General features: G+C 40.3%; 1 protein-coding gene across 1 annotated transcript in view; it reads left to right on the plus strand.

Annotated features, from left to right (window-relative positions):
* Positions 1-17,100, plus strand: part of ELMO1 (engulfment and cell motility 1) — a 256,188-nt gene that overhangs the window by 13,396 nt on the left and 225,692 nt on the right. The window contains exon 4 of the mRNA XM_086468719.1: positions 12,905-12,955. Coding sequence (XP_086324845.1) covers positions 12,905-12,955 — 51 coding nt within the window. The remainder of the gene's footprint in view (positions 1-12,904; positions 12,956-17,100) is intronic.

The raw sequence follows: 17,100 nt of genomic DNA on the forward strand, positions 1-17,100 counted from the left end.
ATCATTAAGTACAATTCTTGCATAGCGTATCAAAATGTTTGCCACAACTTATTTTAAATCAAAATATATAAAAATATAAAGTATTTTCTGTAATATGATGCCAATGAGAGGGTAGGTACTGGGTTTAATGATTTTGCACTGATTTCTTCTGTTTGGAAAGGTAAATAAAAGTTTGAATGTGCCAAGGCCTTCACGTCTGTTGAGTTTGAGACTTTAGCACTGAGCCCTTCTGCTCCGGTCTTTGTGCGTGTTTAGTATTCTGCTGAGAAGTGGTGTACAGGAAATTGAAATATGTAAAACATGAAGGGCTCTTTGAAATCTGAGGAGACCTTCAATGCATATCGCTTCCCCCTTAAGCTGATCAGGTAGAAATAAGTTTTGGTGACTGTGTAATATTTGCTACTCCTTTCTGCCTGCTGTCTTGCCCTTTTCCAGTTCTGTATGTTACCTTGGTGTAGGTTTTGGTCCTGAGATAGCATGGCAATAGGTGCTTCGTGAGGCCGTGCAGTGATTGCAGCAGAGAGTAACGAAATGACTGTAGCTGTAATAGAAATGGAATGTCTAGTCTAAATATATGGGAGATGCTTGTCTGAATGAGACCAGGTAGTACATTCATTCCTAGCATTACTGATAGCATTGCTGAAATTATGAGGGAAAAAAAATGTTCGTTTGGAAGAGTGTACACGTTAGTGCTGCAGAGGTACAATTTCTAAGCAATGGGAAAAGAGCGCTAATCAAAATCTACTGAAGCTGCATGCAGGTTCCTAAACCTTAGTGGATTTTGAGCTAAATAGACCTGAGCTTTGCTGCCTAGCTATAGATGCCTCTTGCTCACCTTGTTATTAGTCTAGTTTGGCTAACACTTAAGCAGAAGGGTCTTTTGGTTTTGTTTTGCGTTTTATAGTTGTTCAGGATCTCCTAAATGCAGCTGAGACATGAACTAACTTTTCTCTTGTTGTAATTCTTACCCCTACCCAAGAAATAAAGGGAACTTAGGCACAGTTAAGCATTTAGAAAGACTGAATTTAGCAAGACAGAACAGTTGCTCATAAGATAGTGCTGCTTGCTTTTTTTTTTTTTTTTTTTGTAGCAGACCAGTTTTATTTTTTCATTGAACTGTTTGTCACCCCAGACAACCTTCTGAATGTGTCACAGTTTGTTTTGGGATCTCCTGGTTTTTGCTTGTCTGTTTTTTCTACTTGCTTTCCAAGTTTCAATTGACAGACACTTCAAAGGCCACCACAAGGAAAACTGTTGAAGTAATTACTGTCTGCTGTGTTTTGCCTGCACCCAGATTAAAGAGTGAGACTGTTTTGCTAATTGCCCTGAATTGTGACACATTTTCCAGTAAACCAGACACAACTGAACTTGCTTGCTGGCTTTTAAACTCTGATTGTACAGTGAATATTTCCAAGAAGCCAGGATTGAGTGAATATTTGTCCTGATACAAGTGAAGGAATCTTCCAGGCTTTGCCTCTACCTTTGGTGGGTAGGATCCTGCAGCTTTGGAGAAGAGGTGTGTTCTGTTCCACACAGAAGGAAGTCTGATGGCTTTTGGCTGCCTTTAACTTGCAGTAAGAGTGGAAAATGATGGTCCTCGAGAACATTTTGGATTGTACTTCAGAGAGGACTTTGAGTTTATTTATTCCTTACTGAAAATACGCAGAGTGTCTGACTCTGAGTCACATAAATAAGAGGGAAGAGCTCTAAATACCGCTAGTATTACTCAGATGTCTGTGACTTTTATTAGATATTGTTCACTGTTTATCACTGCTTATTGGATAGTGGCTATAAAGAGTCTTATATAGGCCATCACCCCTTCTGCATACTTTCCCTCATTTGTGTGCAGTAGGATCGTAGTTTTCTGAATTAAAACATAAAATACACCAGTCATGAGGACAAACAGATGCACTTCAATGGAGCTACAACAGTAATTGTTAAAACCCACTTTGCTTTAATCTGCTTCTTACTAGGACATGAGCAGAGCTCTTTTGCGACAGTGGCAGCTTCTAATGAGTACGTATTTTCCACTGCTCTTGAAGATGAATTGTATGTCTGTATGTATGCAGAAAACATTATGCATAGGCCATGTTTCTGCAGAGCCTGGCTAACTGATGATTTATGGCCTTCCAGGTAGAGATGTCTTTTAAAAATATCACCATATTTAAAGTTACCAGATAGAAAAGCAATTAAAGAATTCTTGTACAAAGTATAACAAGAAACTTTGAAGTGAAAATGTTACAAATGTGGGACTGTCCACACATGGCTTAAAGTTGTATTTTTGGTGGCAAACAGCACATCTGTATTTTGGTTGTCATATGCAGAACTCTTTATCTTTTGTAGCTGACCTATATTTCCTGATTATACCATACATAAAAAAAACAACACCCAAGCAGTTTTGACTCTTACTTTTTTTTTTTTTTCTTGCTGTATTATTTGGAAAAATGCCTCTACAGGAGTAGCAATAACTCCTTCAGTCAGTATAAGGGTGGTCTTTTAACAAATCTCGAGTTAGCCAGGATTTGTGCTACAGATAGGGCTTATCACAGGGTTCTGGTTTGGCTGTAGCTGGGCCTCTGAAAGTGGAGTGGAAATTATTAATTATGTATTTTAGGTTTTGGTGGTTGGTTGTTTTTTTTTTTTTTTTTAAATGGTAGAAATAAAATAAGAAATTATGTGAACAAGAAAACCAAGCAGGCATAGTGCCGAAGCTCAAGCCTAGCTGGTGTTTTGATCACAATGTATTTGATTTTTAGTTAGATTAATAGGTGTGTCTTTTTTGTGGTTTTTGATTTGTTTGGGTGTTTTTTTGTTTTTTGCTTTTTTTTTTTTAAAAGGCCTTACTTACCATGGACAGGCATTTCTTATTGGCAGGTCAAACATCTAAAAGCCTGACTTCTGAATCAGGGTCTCATTGTGCTAGATACTATATAATAGAATATTAAAAGAGTCACCTTTGTTTCCGTCTGTCCAGGTTCTACCTGAATAGATGGTTATGTACATCGGATGTAACAACTCAGGAACACTATAGTCTGGATGGGCTCAGGTTTAGAACAGAAAATGCTGTATGAAGAGTAGAGAATGGCTGTGTAATTTTGTGTGCTATGTGTGTTCATGGGCTGAAAACCGCAGCTTGGGTATCTGTCCACTGTGTTCATCTGCTGGCAGTATTAGGAATTCAGGGAAAGGCATCCAAGTGGCTCATGCAGCATGTTGGTGGGTATGCCCGGTCCCTTACTACTTACCCTTGGCCTTGCACACAAGCTCTGGCTCCTCTACATCCATTTGTGTCCTTACACTGCCCACTGTGGGCTATGGGTCTGGGAGGGGTCATTGTTAGCTCAAATTTGGTCTTTAAACCTGAAAAGATTCTGAAGGAGCTGGATCATTGCAGCTGTTGATGTGACAGCACAGCCTCAACAGTGGTTGTTTTGTCACATCTCAAGGTGTGATAAGCCACAACAGTTATCAACAAGGGGGCCTTGTAGGACCGTGGCGATGGGGAAGAACAGTGTTAAGCTGGCTTCACTGCTGGAGTCAGAATGAGGTGGCTCTTAATTCTGCACCAGAGCAGCTATTTGGAATAAAAGGCTAGCTCACTCTTGCTGAGGGGCTTTGAGCCAGCTCTGAGCCGTGTTCAGCACACAGTAAATGATACTGGTGCCACTATAATTTTTTATGTTATCTTTTAAATGTAAGGACATTTTATTCATCTGTTTATTGACTGTAGCCCATTTTTCTTCAGTCACAGTTAGTTGTGTTCAGTTTTTTTATATCTGGTGGCTCTGAAGACTCTCTGTGATCTTTTTCCTTCTTTCCTGACTCCCACTTTTCACTTTCGTTCTTGTACTTATTGCATGAAGTGGAGGAGAGCAGACACTGAGTTCCCTCCATTGATTTTGGGAGTGCTGTTTTGCAAAGGGAGCTGCCCCCATCTTACTTTAGTGTTCATTACTCAGCTCTTTGCTGTTTTTGCAGGTGGGAAATCCTTCTACCCCCCACCTTCACCGAGCTGGGAACCTCTGAAGAGTCTCTGGTGTTTGTTCTTTCTCAAAGGTGCTTTTGCTTGTGACCTATTTTTTGTTGAATACAACCTGTAATTGTATATTCATGTGAAATTCCACCGTGCCATTACAGGCTCCCTGCGTGGGAGTATATGCAAATGACAGGACAAGAAACGAGACACTTGTAGAGTTGGAGTTTTTTGGAGGTTTTTTCTTTCACATTTTTAGTATTCATCTGTTTTCACTGATTAATTGAACTTAAGTGAGTTGGAAGTAAACATTCACAATAATGAAGCTTTCTGATTCATTTAAGAACCTGGTACTTTGTAAGCAGCTGAGAATGAAAGTAGCATGGAGGCTGGGAACTGGAGAAATGTATAAATGAGCTGTTCCTCTCATTTGCCATATTGCATTTCTCTTGATAATACATTTGTTAGTAATACTCATAACTAGCAGATTCCAATCCAGAATTGACCTGAACCAAAATATGCCTGACTTTCCCTTTTCTCTGCCACTGATAGGACATGTGGTATTTCCCTTGTCTTCGTAAATTTCTTACTGTTTTGGGGCATCTGCACAGCCCTGCAAGAAATTCCTAAAAATAAGGGCAGCACGTGGAGTCAGAGTGGCGGTGCTCCTGCCTGCCTGATGGATGCTGGTAGTGCCGCCCTGCGGACACCAGTAAAAACTAGTGGATGCTAGTATATATCTCTGGTGAACAGAAGTGAAACTTGACTATCTATACACTATGTCACTTTCACTCCTGCTTTGTTCAGGCTGGTTTCAAGAACAGTGGTAATCCTTCTCTTAGCAAATTAGTCCTAGCTTTTAGGACTCATTCTGTAGGACTTTAGGTTTATGCTAAATTTTACAAAGAAAAGAATTCTGTCCTGTCAGCTTGTTACGCTTTTTGGCTCCAGCATGAACAGCTTAATTCTTCTGCTTGCCTCCTTTTAAAATATTTGGTATGACAATATCTTCTATGTAGTTCTTTCATTCCACATTAAGGCTGATGAGATGGATCAAGTGTTTTTTTAAAAGCTATATAGAAATTTATTTTCTTGAGTCTAGTTTGTTATTTCACTTTGCAAGTAATCACTAGAGAGGAAAGGCTCTGAAAAGGTTTGTCTTTCTGTTGCAGCACTTGAAGATAGGTACGATGTACCACAGGCACAGTGCAACTGTTCGGGTTCAGCTGATAGCAAACGGTTGTGTGTAAGGTCTGTCTGACAGAAAAATGCTCTTTAAATAGTCTTCGTACTTGTAAGGACCTATTTAGATGGTAGTTTTACAAGGCGCAGTGAACAGATGTCACAGCTCACTGCTGAAAGGTGACAATTCTGATTTCTTCTCCCCTTCTCTATGAAATCCTGCCACTTCATTTCTGCTGGCTACAGCAGTTTTATTGGCAATTTCTGGAGGTGGTGGCAAGGGGGATAATTTTGTGCCACTTTAATTAATTAAATTTGCTTAATAAAAAGTCTACCTGATCTGATGTGTAAGGGTGAGGCAGGACCCTTGAATCATGTCCATGAATGGGCTGCAGAAAAGGAAGAAGTTAAAGGAAGGGTAGGAAGAGGAAGGAAGCTTGCTGCTTATCACAGCTGTGGCCTGTTGTGTCCCTCAGTTGCTTGTGGAACTGGCTTAGGCTGATGTGGAATGAACTCATTGGCAAAGTCTGACTGTAGTCACAAATGGAGAAGGGATGTTTTACCTACAGTCTTTCTGTGTCTGAAAGGAAGGGTGCAGGCAAAGGAGTAGGAGTAGGATATACATGTTAGAGAAGCACAAGCACCTGCAAGCTTCCCCTTAAACCAGTCAGTGTGGTTCCAAATGTGGTGCTTGAAAAATGAGTTGACCTGCTTTCCTGCTTATACTGTAGTGCATGTTCCTGTCTTTCACCTTACAAACTGTGCAAAACCCAAAATGATAAATTTTTCAGCTGGTTTAGTTCCCTCATTGACTCATTAACTAGTTATACAACTATTTATGCCACATAGAAACAGTAGTAGGAATGAGCAAGAGGCAAAAAAGCAAGACTGTACTTGGCGTTAGCAAGCTGTGCTTTGACTGGACAAAAGTGACTGTGAACCACAGTCTTGGATTGGGTCTTCAGCTATTTCTCTTAGTAGCATCATGTGCCTAAGGAGCTGCTGCTCCTGCACTGACCTCTCAGTGATGCTGTGGGTGACTGTGTTGGGTGAACTGCATCAAAGAACTGACTTCAATTTGACAATGCTTCCTTGGGTTTTTTTTTTTTTTTGGTGTCCATACCAGTTCCCTGTTCTGATTTCCCCACATGATCTCACCAACAATAGTATAAACCAGCTAAGTCTGCCATTTCCTAATGTTTATTTTGCAAGGTGGAGCTCTTACCTTCCAACTTACCAGAGGATGATAGGGCTGCTTATTTGCCCACCCCTTCCATGTTACTGGTACAACTGTCTGTGTGGTTGCTTGAATTGGGGAACTAATCCAGGTTAAAATTAACTAGGGTGTAACTTCTTTTAATGTGTCGGAAGGATGTCTGCCCACAGTGTAATACCACTGCTGCTCTGCAGAGCAAGTGGTAGCTGATAATGCTGTCTTTGTAGATTACTGCACCTGAAGATGACTAAATCAGGCAAAGTAGGACTTTTTGTTAGGATGTGGTTTCAGTGCCATTCAAGTTGGTATTACTGTGGGAGAAAAAGGTAGTCAAGCTTTCTCCCTGCCTCCCCCCCCGCCATTGCCTTGTTCCCTTTGCTTCATGGCATCCTAGTGACTAGTGCTGAAAGGTGAGTTGGTTCAAGTCATGGATCTGACAAAAGAAAACTAATTATTTTTTTTTCTCCCTCCATTTTGTGAGTGAAGGGGAGAGGAAGAGGTAACTTTTTTAAGGTTAGGTGGTTGACTTGCTGCTGCATGTTGGTAGATGTGATGTAAGGAAAGTGTTGAGAGCCCACATGCTAGAAGGATATGTGCAGAATTGTGCCTCCTGTGGGCTGTAGAGTTGCACTGGATTAGGTGTACCCTGAAACTGGACCAATGATGTAACTTATTAGCTAGTAATTTACTAGTTGATGTAATCCTTGAATAGGGATAGATAAACAGCATGCAGAAAACTTCCTCTTTTTAGAAACTTCAGCCAAACTACCAATAGTTAATTTTTTAAGGAAAATCCCATCATCAAATTATAACGTGAAAAAACTAGAAGACATTCTGCCTGTTTCCAGCAGCTTCCCAGAAAAGTAATTTTATCACAGGATTAATTGCCTCAGTATTTCTTATAAAACAGTACAATTCTGTCATGCCAAGTAGTACAATTTTGATAAGTACCTCTATCTCTAAGCTGTCATCTTACTAAAGTTTTTGGTGACTAAAAATGATTTGAAGAAACTTTCTAACAAGTCAGATGAATGTTATATCTAACCTCATAGTCTATCTCCAGCTGTAACAGTAGCAAATGCCATTCAGGGTTGTGATCTGATGATGGCTTTCACTCCCTTCGTGCTTCCTCAGCATTCAGATTTGTTGTACTACAGGTGTTGGAGGCTACATCTACACCTGATTCATTTAATATCCCATATAAAGGCCATGATATTCTTTCATCTCTTCTTGAACCTGCTGATGCTCCTGCTTTCACAACCTGTTGTGACAGCAAGCTCAAGTGGTTCACTGCCTGCTGAATGAAGAGGTATATTCTTTGTCTGCTTTAAACTGATCCCTTACTGCTTTCATCAAGTATCCCCTAGTTCCCATACTGCAGGATTTGATAACAACAGTTCTGCATTCAGCTTGTCCACTACATTCCCTCCTGTGGCCTTTGTCCCTCCAAACTGAGGAGACCTTGCCTTGTGAGGTAGCTGCTCAATCCCACGGAGCATTTCACTTGGCTTTCTCTGCAATTTCCCTGACACTACTGTGTCCTCCTTAAGGTGTGAGGATCAGAACTGCACACAGTGGCCAGCGTATGGGTGCATGAAGTTCTTATGTCGTGCCAAAAAGATGCTCTCTGTCTAGTTCACAGTACCACTTCTGACAATGCCCAGTGTTTACTGTCTGCTCTAGCACATTGCATCAGTGCTTTAAGGGAGATCTGCCAACAAGAACTTTGCTTCTCTTTCCTGAGTTGTTGACTTAGAAATGAACTTATTATGTATCATTTTGTCCTTATTTACTAATTGCCCAAACTCATCCTCATGAAAATATTATGGAGTCACTAACTTAAAATGCATTTCATAGTTCTGATTTTTTGTTGTTGTGTCAATTTGGAGGAAGGTATAATAAAATAATAGTAGTATATAAAGAGGGAAGAGTCTTATTATTTAGCAATATAAACACATGAAGAGTTTTAGATTTCTTGGCTATTACTCTTTAGCCCTGTTGGAGAAGTCTGAAGGAAGCCGTTTGGTCAAGGTTAAGGAATAGTGCTGAGTGAGCTATAACCATGGGAACCAACGCTTCTAGGTCTTCCTCAAATATGTTAAGAAAACATTCCGTTCCAACCAGTTACATCAAGCTGAATCTTGAGGCATTTTGCTGGATATAACAGATTATTAAAATAAGACAAATGCATGGCAAAATAAACTTAATTTTGCTTGATAAGTTTTCCGAAGTGTCTCTCCAGCAAAGCTCTGAATAAATAGCTTGACTGTTCTGATAGGACTTTTTGAAAGTGAATTCACGTACCTTCACCCCTCTGCGTGGTTTGATGAACTCTGTTAATACTTGCAGCCTGCTTTTCAGATGCAAGTCTGTGCAAGTCTCCTGGATGTGTTTTGGGCAAAGTAGCCTATGGCACAGTAAAGGCAGAGCTTTGAGAAGGAACAGAATCCAATGGCAGATAATGTAGGTTCATGTTGCTCCAGCTGGTGGAGTTGGAAGTCAGAGGGCCCTAAGACGTGAACACAAGGCAAACTGTCTGAGTATCCTCTACTTCCTGCTGTGTTTTGTTGTTTGTGTGTTTTCATGATCTGTCTGATTGAAAACTCAGCTTGGAAAGTGCCGTGCAGCAGTATGATGCTTGGAAATACTACCTACTCAATTAGAATAAAATCATTTTGTGAGTGTAGACTCTTGCTGAATATAATATTGCAAATAGGGCTTATATGTATATGTAATATAACTGCTGCCTTAGTCCTAGGTAACATTCATAACACATTATTTTCTTTCTTGTTATGGAGGTTTTTAGGGGCATTTTGGATAGTACTTTTTCACTAGCTCCCTCACTGCCCTCTACAAACCTGATGTACGCTTGAGAAAGAGATCAGAAATGCCTCAGAAGAGGCATTTGTTTGTTTGTTTGTTTTTGTCTTGCTCTTGTGTTCGCTCCCATAGTTGGTGGTGAGCCCTGTCCTGAATAGCAGTGGTGCTTACAAGTATGATTGCCAAAGCTGGGCTGCTGTAATGATGTTCTTTTATCCTGGAAAAGAAATCCACAGGTTGCTGTCTCTAATACTAAGCAGATTAACTGTGTGTATATGTTGCAATTGAAATTAACTGGCATGCTGACTACTGCATCACACAGAGTTAATGTAGGAAATCCCCTTGGCTTAATTGTACGCTTACACAGTATGTCTTGGTAGGCTCTTAAGTCATTATTTAGAATGGATAAACAAAATTGGATTTTTTTTTATTGGAGAATAGCTAACCCTTTTCAAATTTTGGCTAGCCTACTGTGTTAAGAGTTTTGATGCTTTGAATACTTTCAGAGAGAAGACATGAGCAGTTTTCCTTAAGCCTTTTTTCTAAATTAGGAGTTGAAGATGAGTGCTCTATCTCTTGTGATAGCAATGATTGAATTTACAGTATAGGGCAGATTTATGCTCTTTGCTTTGAGCCAGGCATGATGAAAGGTCCTTGGGCTTCATGTGCTGTGGGCTCTGACAAACATTGCAACTTTGAGTCTGAAAGCTTTGGTGTTTCAGACTTGCTTGATAAATAAACAGAAAGACACCAAAGAAAACTTCCAGCGATGCTTTTATGTACTCTGTGTTCTTTTTCCTCTGCTGTTTTATATGTAACCTGCTGACATACGTTCACTCTGGAGAATAGTACTTCTCTTATTTATCCATATGTGGTATCTGTACTTCAACAGGGTTATTTGCTTCACTTTTTCCACTTGTTCTTAAATTCCTCTGACTGTAGAGAAATAGTGTATTTTTAACAAGATACTTTTCACTTGCTAGATTGGTTGTAGATTCAGTCTATGCAATCTGTAAGTGTCCTTATTTAATTAGAGATTTATTTTTTAATCTATATGCATAACACTGTAGAGAGTATATCAGGTTAAGCCCAGCTTTTTAAGGGTTTCAGCTTGTGACGAAACTACTGTAGTTGAACAAACTGTGGAGATGGTTTCAGCCTGAAGCAACTGCAAAATAATGTAATTCGGGCTGTGGCTAACAGCTTGCTGCTCCCAAAAAGGGAAGGTATAATTCCTCCTCATGCTTCCTCTGTTATCTTTACCCCCACCACTTCACTGCTCCCAAAGATGTGGTTCTAGCATCTTTACTGGGTTTGTGCTGGTGCTGAACCCTTGCAGAACCAGTTTCTGTTTATTAACAGAAAATGCTACTCTCTTTCCTGCCAGGGCTAGTTTCTGTCAGGTTAGTGAGACTGACCCAAAATCAGGTCTGTCCAATGCCAGAGCTGGCGTGAAGTGGAAAAGGGAGCATGCAGGTGGGTGGGAGTAGTACTCAGCTGTTCAGCAAACTCCTCAAGCCTCCTGAGACCACTGCGTAGCCTCCTCACACCATGCCCAATACCTCGTGTTTGCAATGGACTGAGTTTTGCAGAGATGCTTATTGTGGCCCAGATAAAGTGACTTAACTTGTTAAACCACAAACTCATTTGTACATCTGATTTGGTAGTTCGTGTTAATTACAGCAGGAAACATGAAAAAATTTAAGAAAGATGTGCTGCTGAAAAAATAGGCCTCTGTGTGTGCTCTGTGTCTAACCTTTTTACTTAGCTCCAATATTTTCGAAAGGATATCAGTGAACTTTCACTTCTGAATGTGATTGGTACAGTTTAAGTTGTTTGTTGTCTGATTCACTAACTGGTTTTAGTATTGTTGGGTGCTGGGATTTGCTGCCTTCCAAGTAAAGCTGATGGAACTGTGTGCATATGTGTGCATGTGCATGCGCATTCTCTGGCCTAATGCAGCTGAGGTCCAGTGGCTTAGTCTCAGCTGTTGCTGGAGTCTATGCTGTCTGCCTGTCCTAAAGCGATTACTTACATTCAGTTCGCACAAATCCAGGAGGTAGTAACAGTTTAAGCCACCACAACTGTTGGCAAAGGGAGTTTGTTTCAACACTGATTTAGATTAAACCACACAAATGCACTATTGCCACTTCATACAGATTCCTTAGACATGATGAAATGTCGCTGGGTCTGGTGCTGTTTTATTACAAGAGGAGAAAATCTGGCACTTTGTTAATGCTGTGGGAAGTCACCCTGTATTTAACTGCTCACCCTTTTATGCCCCTCTCTTGAGTGGAACCTGACTGGCCTCCCTGGGGCTCTTCTGGCAGGAGGAGACTGTTGAGAGCTGAGATGAGTTATCTACATATGTAAGCAGAGATGCCGTAAAAAAGCTTTTCCCTTGTACCCTCTGTGTTGTCTGGCACATCAATTATTTCAGTTAGAGTGAAGAAGTCTTTGTGGGTGGAGAGTGATCTTGTAGGTAGCTAGAACCAATCCCACAAATGACTTGGATACCAAGGAAGAGACAATGTACTGGAGTTTTATTTTGGGACTACTTGACCTGGTTTCAGGCAAGATTTATCCTGGTTTTAGCATTTTGGGTTTGAGATGTATCAGAATGGGAACAAGAAGGATGAAATGAATTTGGGAAAAAATTGACTGAGAAGAAACACACCTTCAGTTTTTTTGGCTAAATACCAGCCTGCAGAAAGCCTGCAATGTGGCCTTCAGAACAAAATTAGCTCTTCTCTCTCAAACTGTTAGGGATTCCTCCAATTCCTTCGACAAATGAGGTTATTGGCCTATGAACAAGCTATTGAACCATGAATGAAGTTGTGACTGTGCATTGCGCTGTGGCCAGTCAGTACCTGTTAGTATGTCATTGCACTAGGTCCTATATTCTCTTAACCTGTGGTGAACAGGAGGTAGCTTGTTGAAAGAGGGGCAGCCTCTCCTGTGCTTACCACAGGGGAAGACCATGCACATGGGCATTGACCACAAAGTCGTGAGGATACTGTAAGCATACACCATAGCTTATGCCATGGCAGCTTTTTCATCTACCCTTACTTAGCTTTAGTTTAATTGAACATGTTGTGTGAGCTTAACCGAAAGAAAATGTTTAATGCCACTTCTTTCTGCCGGATGGGTAAGGAAGAATGACTTACGGCATGTTTGAACTTTACTTACCACTAGTGGAGATGCTTTTTTTGCTTTGAGGGAGAATGCAAAGTCGTGGTGGCAGAGCTCAGTGAGTTGGTTCCAGTGGTTTAAGTCAGCATGTTCTTGTTATAGCAAATGGAGAGCCAGTGGGATACATTTTAAATCCTGCAGATGTTTAATGACAGGTTTCAGCAAACTTACGGACTCCTCAACTATGTAGCACAATACCATAGCCAGACACCATGGACAGTATGTTTCAAAGAAATATTTAGAAGTTGCTAATGGAAGCTAAACTTCGAAAAACATGAAGTCATTCTTGAAAGCCTTCAGGTTTCTTAAATATCATGTGAACAGCCACCTATTTCTTGGAGCTGATGTTAGTCTGCTTTGGTGGGGAAAATGCTATGTAGATGTTAGCTCACATATGAAAGAGGGAAGCTTTTGCATGCAGACAGGGGAAAGTATTGTTGCTGGTTTAGTGTGGCATTCTGTTCAATGCATGTTTCATCTTTTTGTGTGAGTCTTAAACCATTTGGATTTTTCTCTTTCAGAATCGTAATGAAATAAAAAATGGAGCGATCCTTCGATTAACAACATCTCCAGTGAGTTACTGTTCTGTTCTTATCTCCCTTCAAAGTGAAGATTTCATTAGTAAACCATTGTGATCTGATGTATGTATTTTTAAGCTTTAGCCACACTGTAAGCCACAACCCTCCTGCAGAAAAAGATGATGGTGTGGTCACAAGTATGTGGTGTTCTCTTTTTGTGAGTTATGGGGCAGGAGTGGTATCTCTGAGTGACATTTGGTGATAGGGTTGGCAGAACTGGGTGTGTTTTGTCTCTCACTTCTCTCCCACGAGGAACAGCTTTCATGTCCAAGATACCTCTACTTCCCTGCTGGCATTGCAGCTCCACTCAGGTTGCTCTTTTTCTGCCCTGGAGCTCAGAATCAAGAGAAAGGGCTGGGAGTTGAATCACAGAGAGCTCTGCTGGGCAGCTCAGGTCAACGCTTTCCTGCTTTCTGGGTTTCTATTGAGTAAGCAGCAACTGTAATGTCGAGATAGTACTGTTTTCATTTTATTTTTTTTCAACATCACCTCCTTGCCAGCTCCTCAAAAAGCATGGCAGAGTTGCTGGTTGCCTTGTAATGGCCTGTTTTCCTGCTGAGTTGAGCAGTATCGTTACCACATGCTGAAAGCTGCCATTAGTCCCAGAAGGCATATGTCTAAGGCAGCAGCAATCCCATTTCCTTGCTGACAAATGTAGTGTGCCATTAAAATGTTTTACCTCTTCGTGGTGGTGTTCTAGCTTGTGCAGATTCAAAGCATTATTATGGACAAACTCTGCCACCATGTACTGCAACTCATTTGAATAGTCAAGATGGAGCTGTGGTGGTTTAACTTTTGACATTTGTTGAACCTGTTCAGAGTGGGGTCAGTTGCTGCCATAAAATGTGAAAACTTCTAGATAGAAGTCACGCAGAGATTATAGATACGTTTTTGGATGGATCACTTTTCAGCTAGTAGGGCCTAAGCTCAAAGTAGAGAAACAGAGAAGTGTATGTTGTTACTAACTTCCCAGGTGCTCCAGGCATCCTGTGTGTTTCCACTCCCACCCAGCTTGCTTAAACTGATAATGGCTTATATTGGACTTGGGAGGTGGCTGAATTTGTTTGCAGGTTTGTGTATAAGTGGAAGTTGAAGAAGCTGATATAGAAGCATATACATGCCTTGAGGTTTTTAGTGAATGACTGCAATATTAATCTACAGGAGTGTAGCTTCTCAACAAAAAGCACTTCTAAGCAGCAGCCAGCTGGGCAAAGACAAGAGATTTCCATTAGCCTTCATCATCTTTTTCAGTGTTGGTTGTATACAGAGCTTTACAGTCATAAAAATAAACAACAGTTTAAGACCGTGGCCCTGTCTGAGTCTATGTGACTCCAGAGTCTCTTGCTATATGTCACCAGAACAGCCTTGTACATGGGGAAATCACTTGCTGGTGGAGTAAGCCCCATTTGGTGGAACTTCCTCAGAAACAGGCAGCACCAGTACCAGCTCTTCTTACTCTTTGGGATTTCTTAAGAAAATATATCCACTCCACTGAAAAAAAGGGCTTCCCAGACTCAGGATCTCACGAAATCAAAACGACATCTGTGGTTCATCAAGAACCAATGTGGTCCAAACACACTGCATCATTCTTCTGTGTAACCACAGCATGGAGTGACAGCATGCGATGACTCATGGAATCCTTCCCTGTTTCAAAATCTGCAACCATTTGCACCATGCAAAACTGAAGAGAGGCTGTGCTGCAACAGATCTGTGGAAATGGCTGTCTGTCTGTCTTCATGATCACTTGTGCAATTGGATAGGTGACCTACAAACACGAAAGACAAATTTTGGATTTTTTTTCATTCTACTAAGACTTATGGGCAGGAAGGTGGGGCTTTGCATAAGACTCTTTTCTGCTTGTTCTGTTTCTTTGGTGATTTGCCTTAGGGTCAGTAAACCAAGACAGGGGTCCTTAGGACACTGAGGTACCTACCTGTTACCTACCAAGTTGTGGACCACTCTGGCACTGGCCTGCAATTACAAGTGACTCAGCCATCCTGTTACAAGATAGGCAGCCAGCCTGCTTTCTAGTCTTCAGTATTGGTATTTATCCCTGAATCAGTGCTTATTTTCAAATTTTCTTATGTTTTTAAAAAGTTTTTATTTCCTTTTTCCCAGAATCAGAGAGGTAGCTTGGAAGGAAGTTTCAAAGGATTGGATTGGGTTTTGTCAGATTAGAGAGTATTTGTATTCTTTAAATAGACATAAAATGGCATGTTCCCACCCTACAATAGTATCTTTGTTTTTTAAGGTATTGTTGAAGTGGTCATCATAGAGGTACCTAAAATAGATAGATTAAAGGCTTCTAAAATGTATTTTTTAGGCTAGTGACCCACACAATGCTTGTCGTTTACCCTGAAAAGCTAACAGGCCATCTGTTTCAGTTTTTCCTCTGAAATTCTGTATGAGACCAACAGTAGTTAGAGGAGATAATGTGAAGAACAGGCTGCGTAGTATACTCCTGCAAAATGGGAAGGATGCTTTCCTAGCTGCTAGAGCTGGGTGGGAAATTATTTTCTCATCCTGTGAAAATATTAAGATTCTGAAATTTTTTAGCCTTTTTTTCCTCTATCTAGATCAGTATAAAGCTGAAACTATCTCTCCCTTTCCCCAGAAAAAGAAAAACATACCAAAAATGCTTTTCGAAGAGGTGGAGGAATTAGAAGAAAAGGAAGACTGAGAGAAATTAATAGGAGCCACATACAGATTATGCAGTGTCAGGGATGTGTTCATGTTGCTCCGGAGAGGCCTGAGCTGCCTACTTTCTGGCTATTGTGGGCAAAAAATCTGTCCTGAATTTCACAAGCCTTTTGAGGAAACTTCTTTTTCCTTGAAGAGTTGAGAGGAATTGTTTTGACCATTTCTGAAGGCTGCATGAACTAAAAATGCTTTTCTAGTTCTTAATTTTCAGGCCACTTTATTACTGTGACAACCAGTAGTCTGGCTATGCCCATTCACAGTTACGTGCCGCCAGTCATTGAAAATTGGATGAGGAGGATGAGATATGATCTTTTTGAGTTCTGTTGTCATTAGCCTCAAATTGTGTATTGCTCATGTACCCAGATCAGGTACTATTAAAGATTAAAAGGAGGGAGGGAAAGAAGGTAGTTTTATCTAGAAGTAGTAAAAAAGCATTTTTGTGTTTTTGTTTTTTTTTTTTTTTTTTAAATTGGGGTTAGAAATCTTAATTCCCCAAATCTAAATGTTACATACTTTTTAAATCTCAAATTTAGATGATTTTGTGTGTGTATATAGGGACCTTTTCTGAAAATCATTGTTAATATTGCAAGGGCAAAACTGCAGTTATGGTGTTCTGCTAAATCCATTATAAATGCTTGCCTTCAGAGATTTACAATGTGTCTATTTTAAACTTCTTTGAGTTAAAACTTTGCAAAAGCCAGTCGTTAGGCCTAGTGGGAATTTGAACTGCCTCTTTGTTTCTGTAGGTCTGTTTGCTAAGTTTGTGCGATTCTCTGAAAGGCTGTTTTTTTCTAAACAATGCTATTTTTTCCTCTATAAACCACTTGCCACACAGACACTCTGTTTCCTAGGTAACTTGAGTACAGATTGAATTTCTCTCATATTATCTTTGTTCCTATATCATCTTTCTTATTTATTTTTAACCTCTCCTATCATCTTTCTTAACAATTCTTGTGCTATTGTGTGTTTTTGCAGTTTTCTATGACCTGTTTTCCCCCTTTGTCCATTTGCATTTCTGAAGAGACTCATCAAAAGTTTCTTATGCAACATTTCTTTTTATTTGAACATATGTGACGGCTGAAATACCAGATTACTATTGTCTGTTTTGTGATACACGTATGCCAGTGGATGGTGGGTAGGGGTGTAAATAAATGAGCTGTAATTGCTCCCGAGTGTGAGACTGTTCTGAAAGGACAGTTGTGTCCTGCAATGCAGCAAGCAGAGTCCAGCCTTTTAATGTGTGCAACCACAGGATTCCTTCCATCAGATCCTGCAAATCCTCATTCAGATGACTAATCATTTTGAAAGGATGATGAAATACTGGGAAAAATTAAATTGAAGGAACTGGCCTCTCTTTTTCAATTCAATGGTTTTCAAACAGAACTGATTATTTCAGCACTCGCTGTTTATTTGAAAGTAGCTTCTTGGGCACTTAAAAC

The sequence above is a fragment of the Leptosomus discolor genome, chromosome 7, assembly GCF_034619465.1.
Source record: "Leptosomus discolor isolate bLepDis1 chromosome 7, bLepDis1.hap2, whole genome shotgun sequence".
Classification (NCBI taxonomy): domain Eukaryota; kingdom Metazoa; phylum Chordata; class Aves; order Leptosomiformes; family Leptosomidae; genus Leptosomus; species Leptosomus discolor.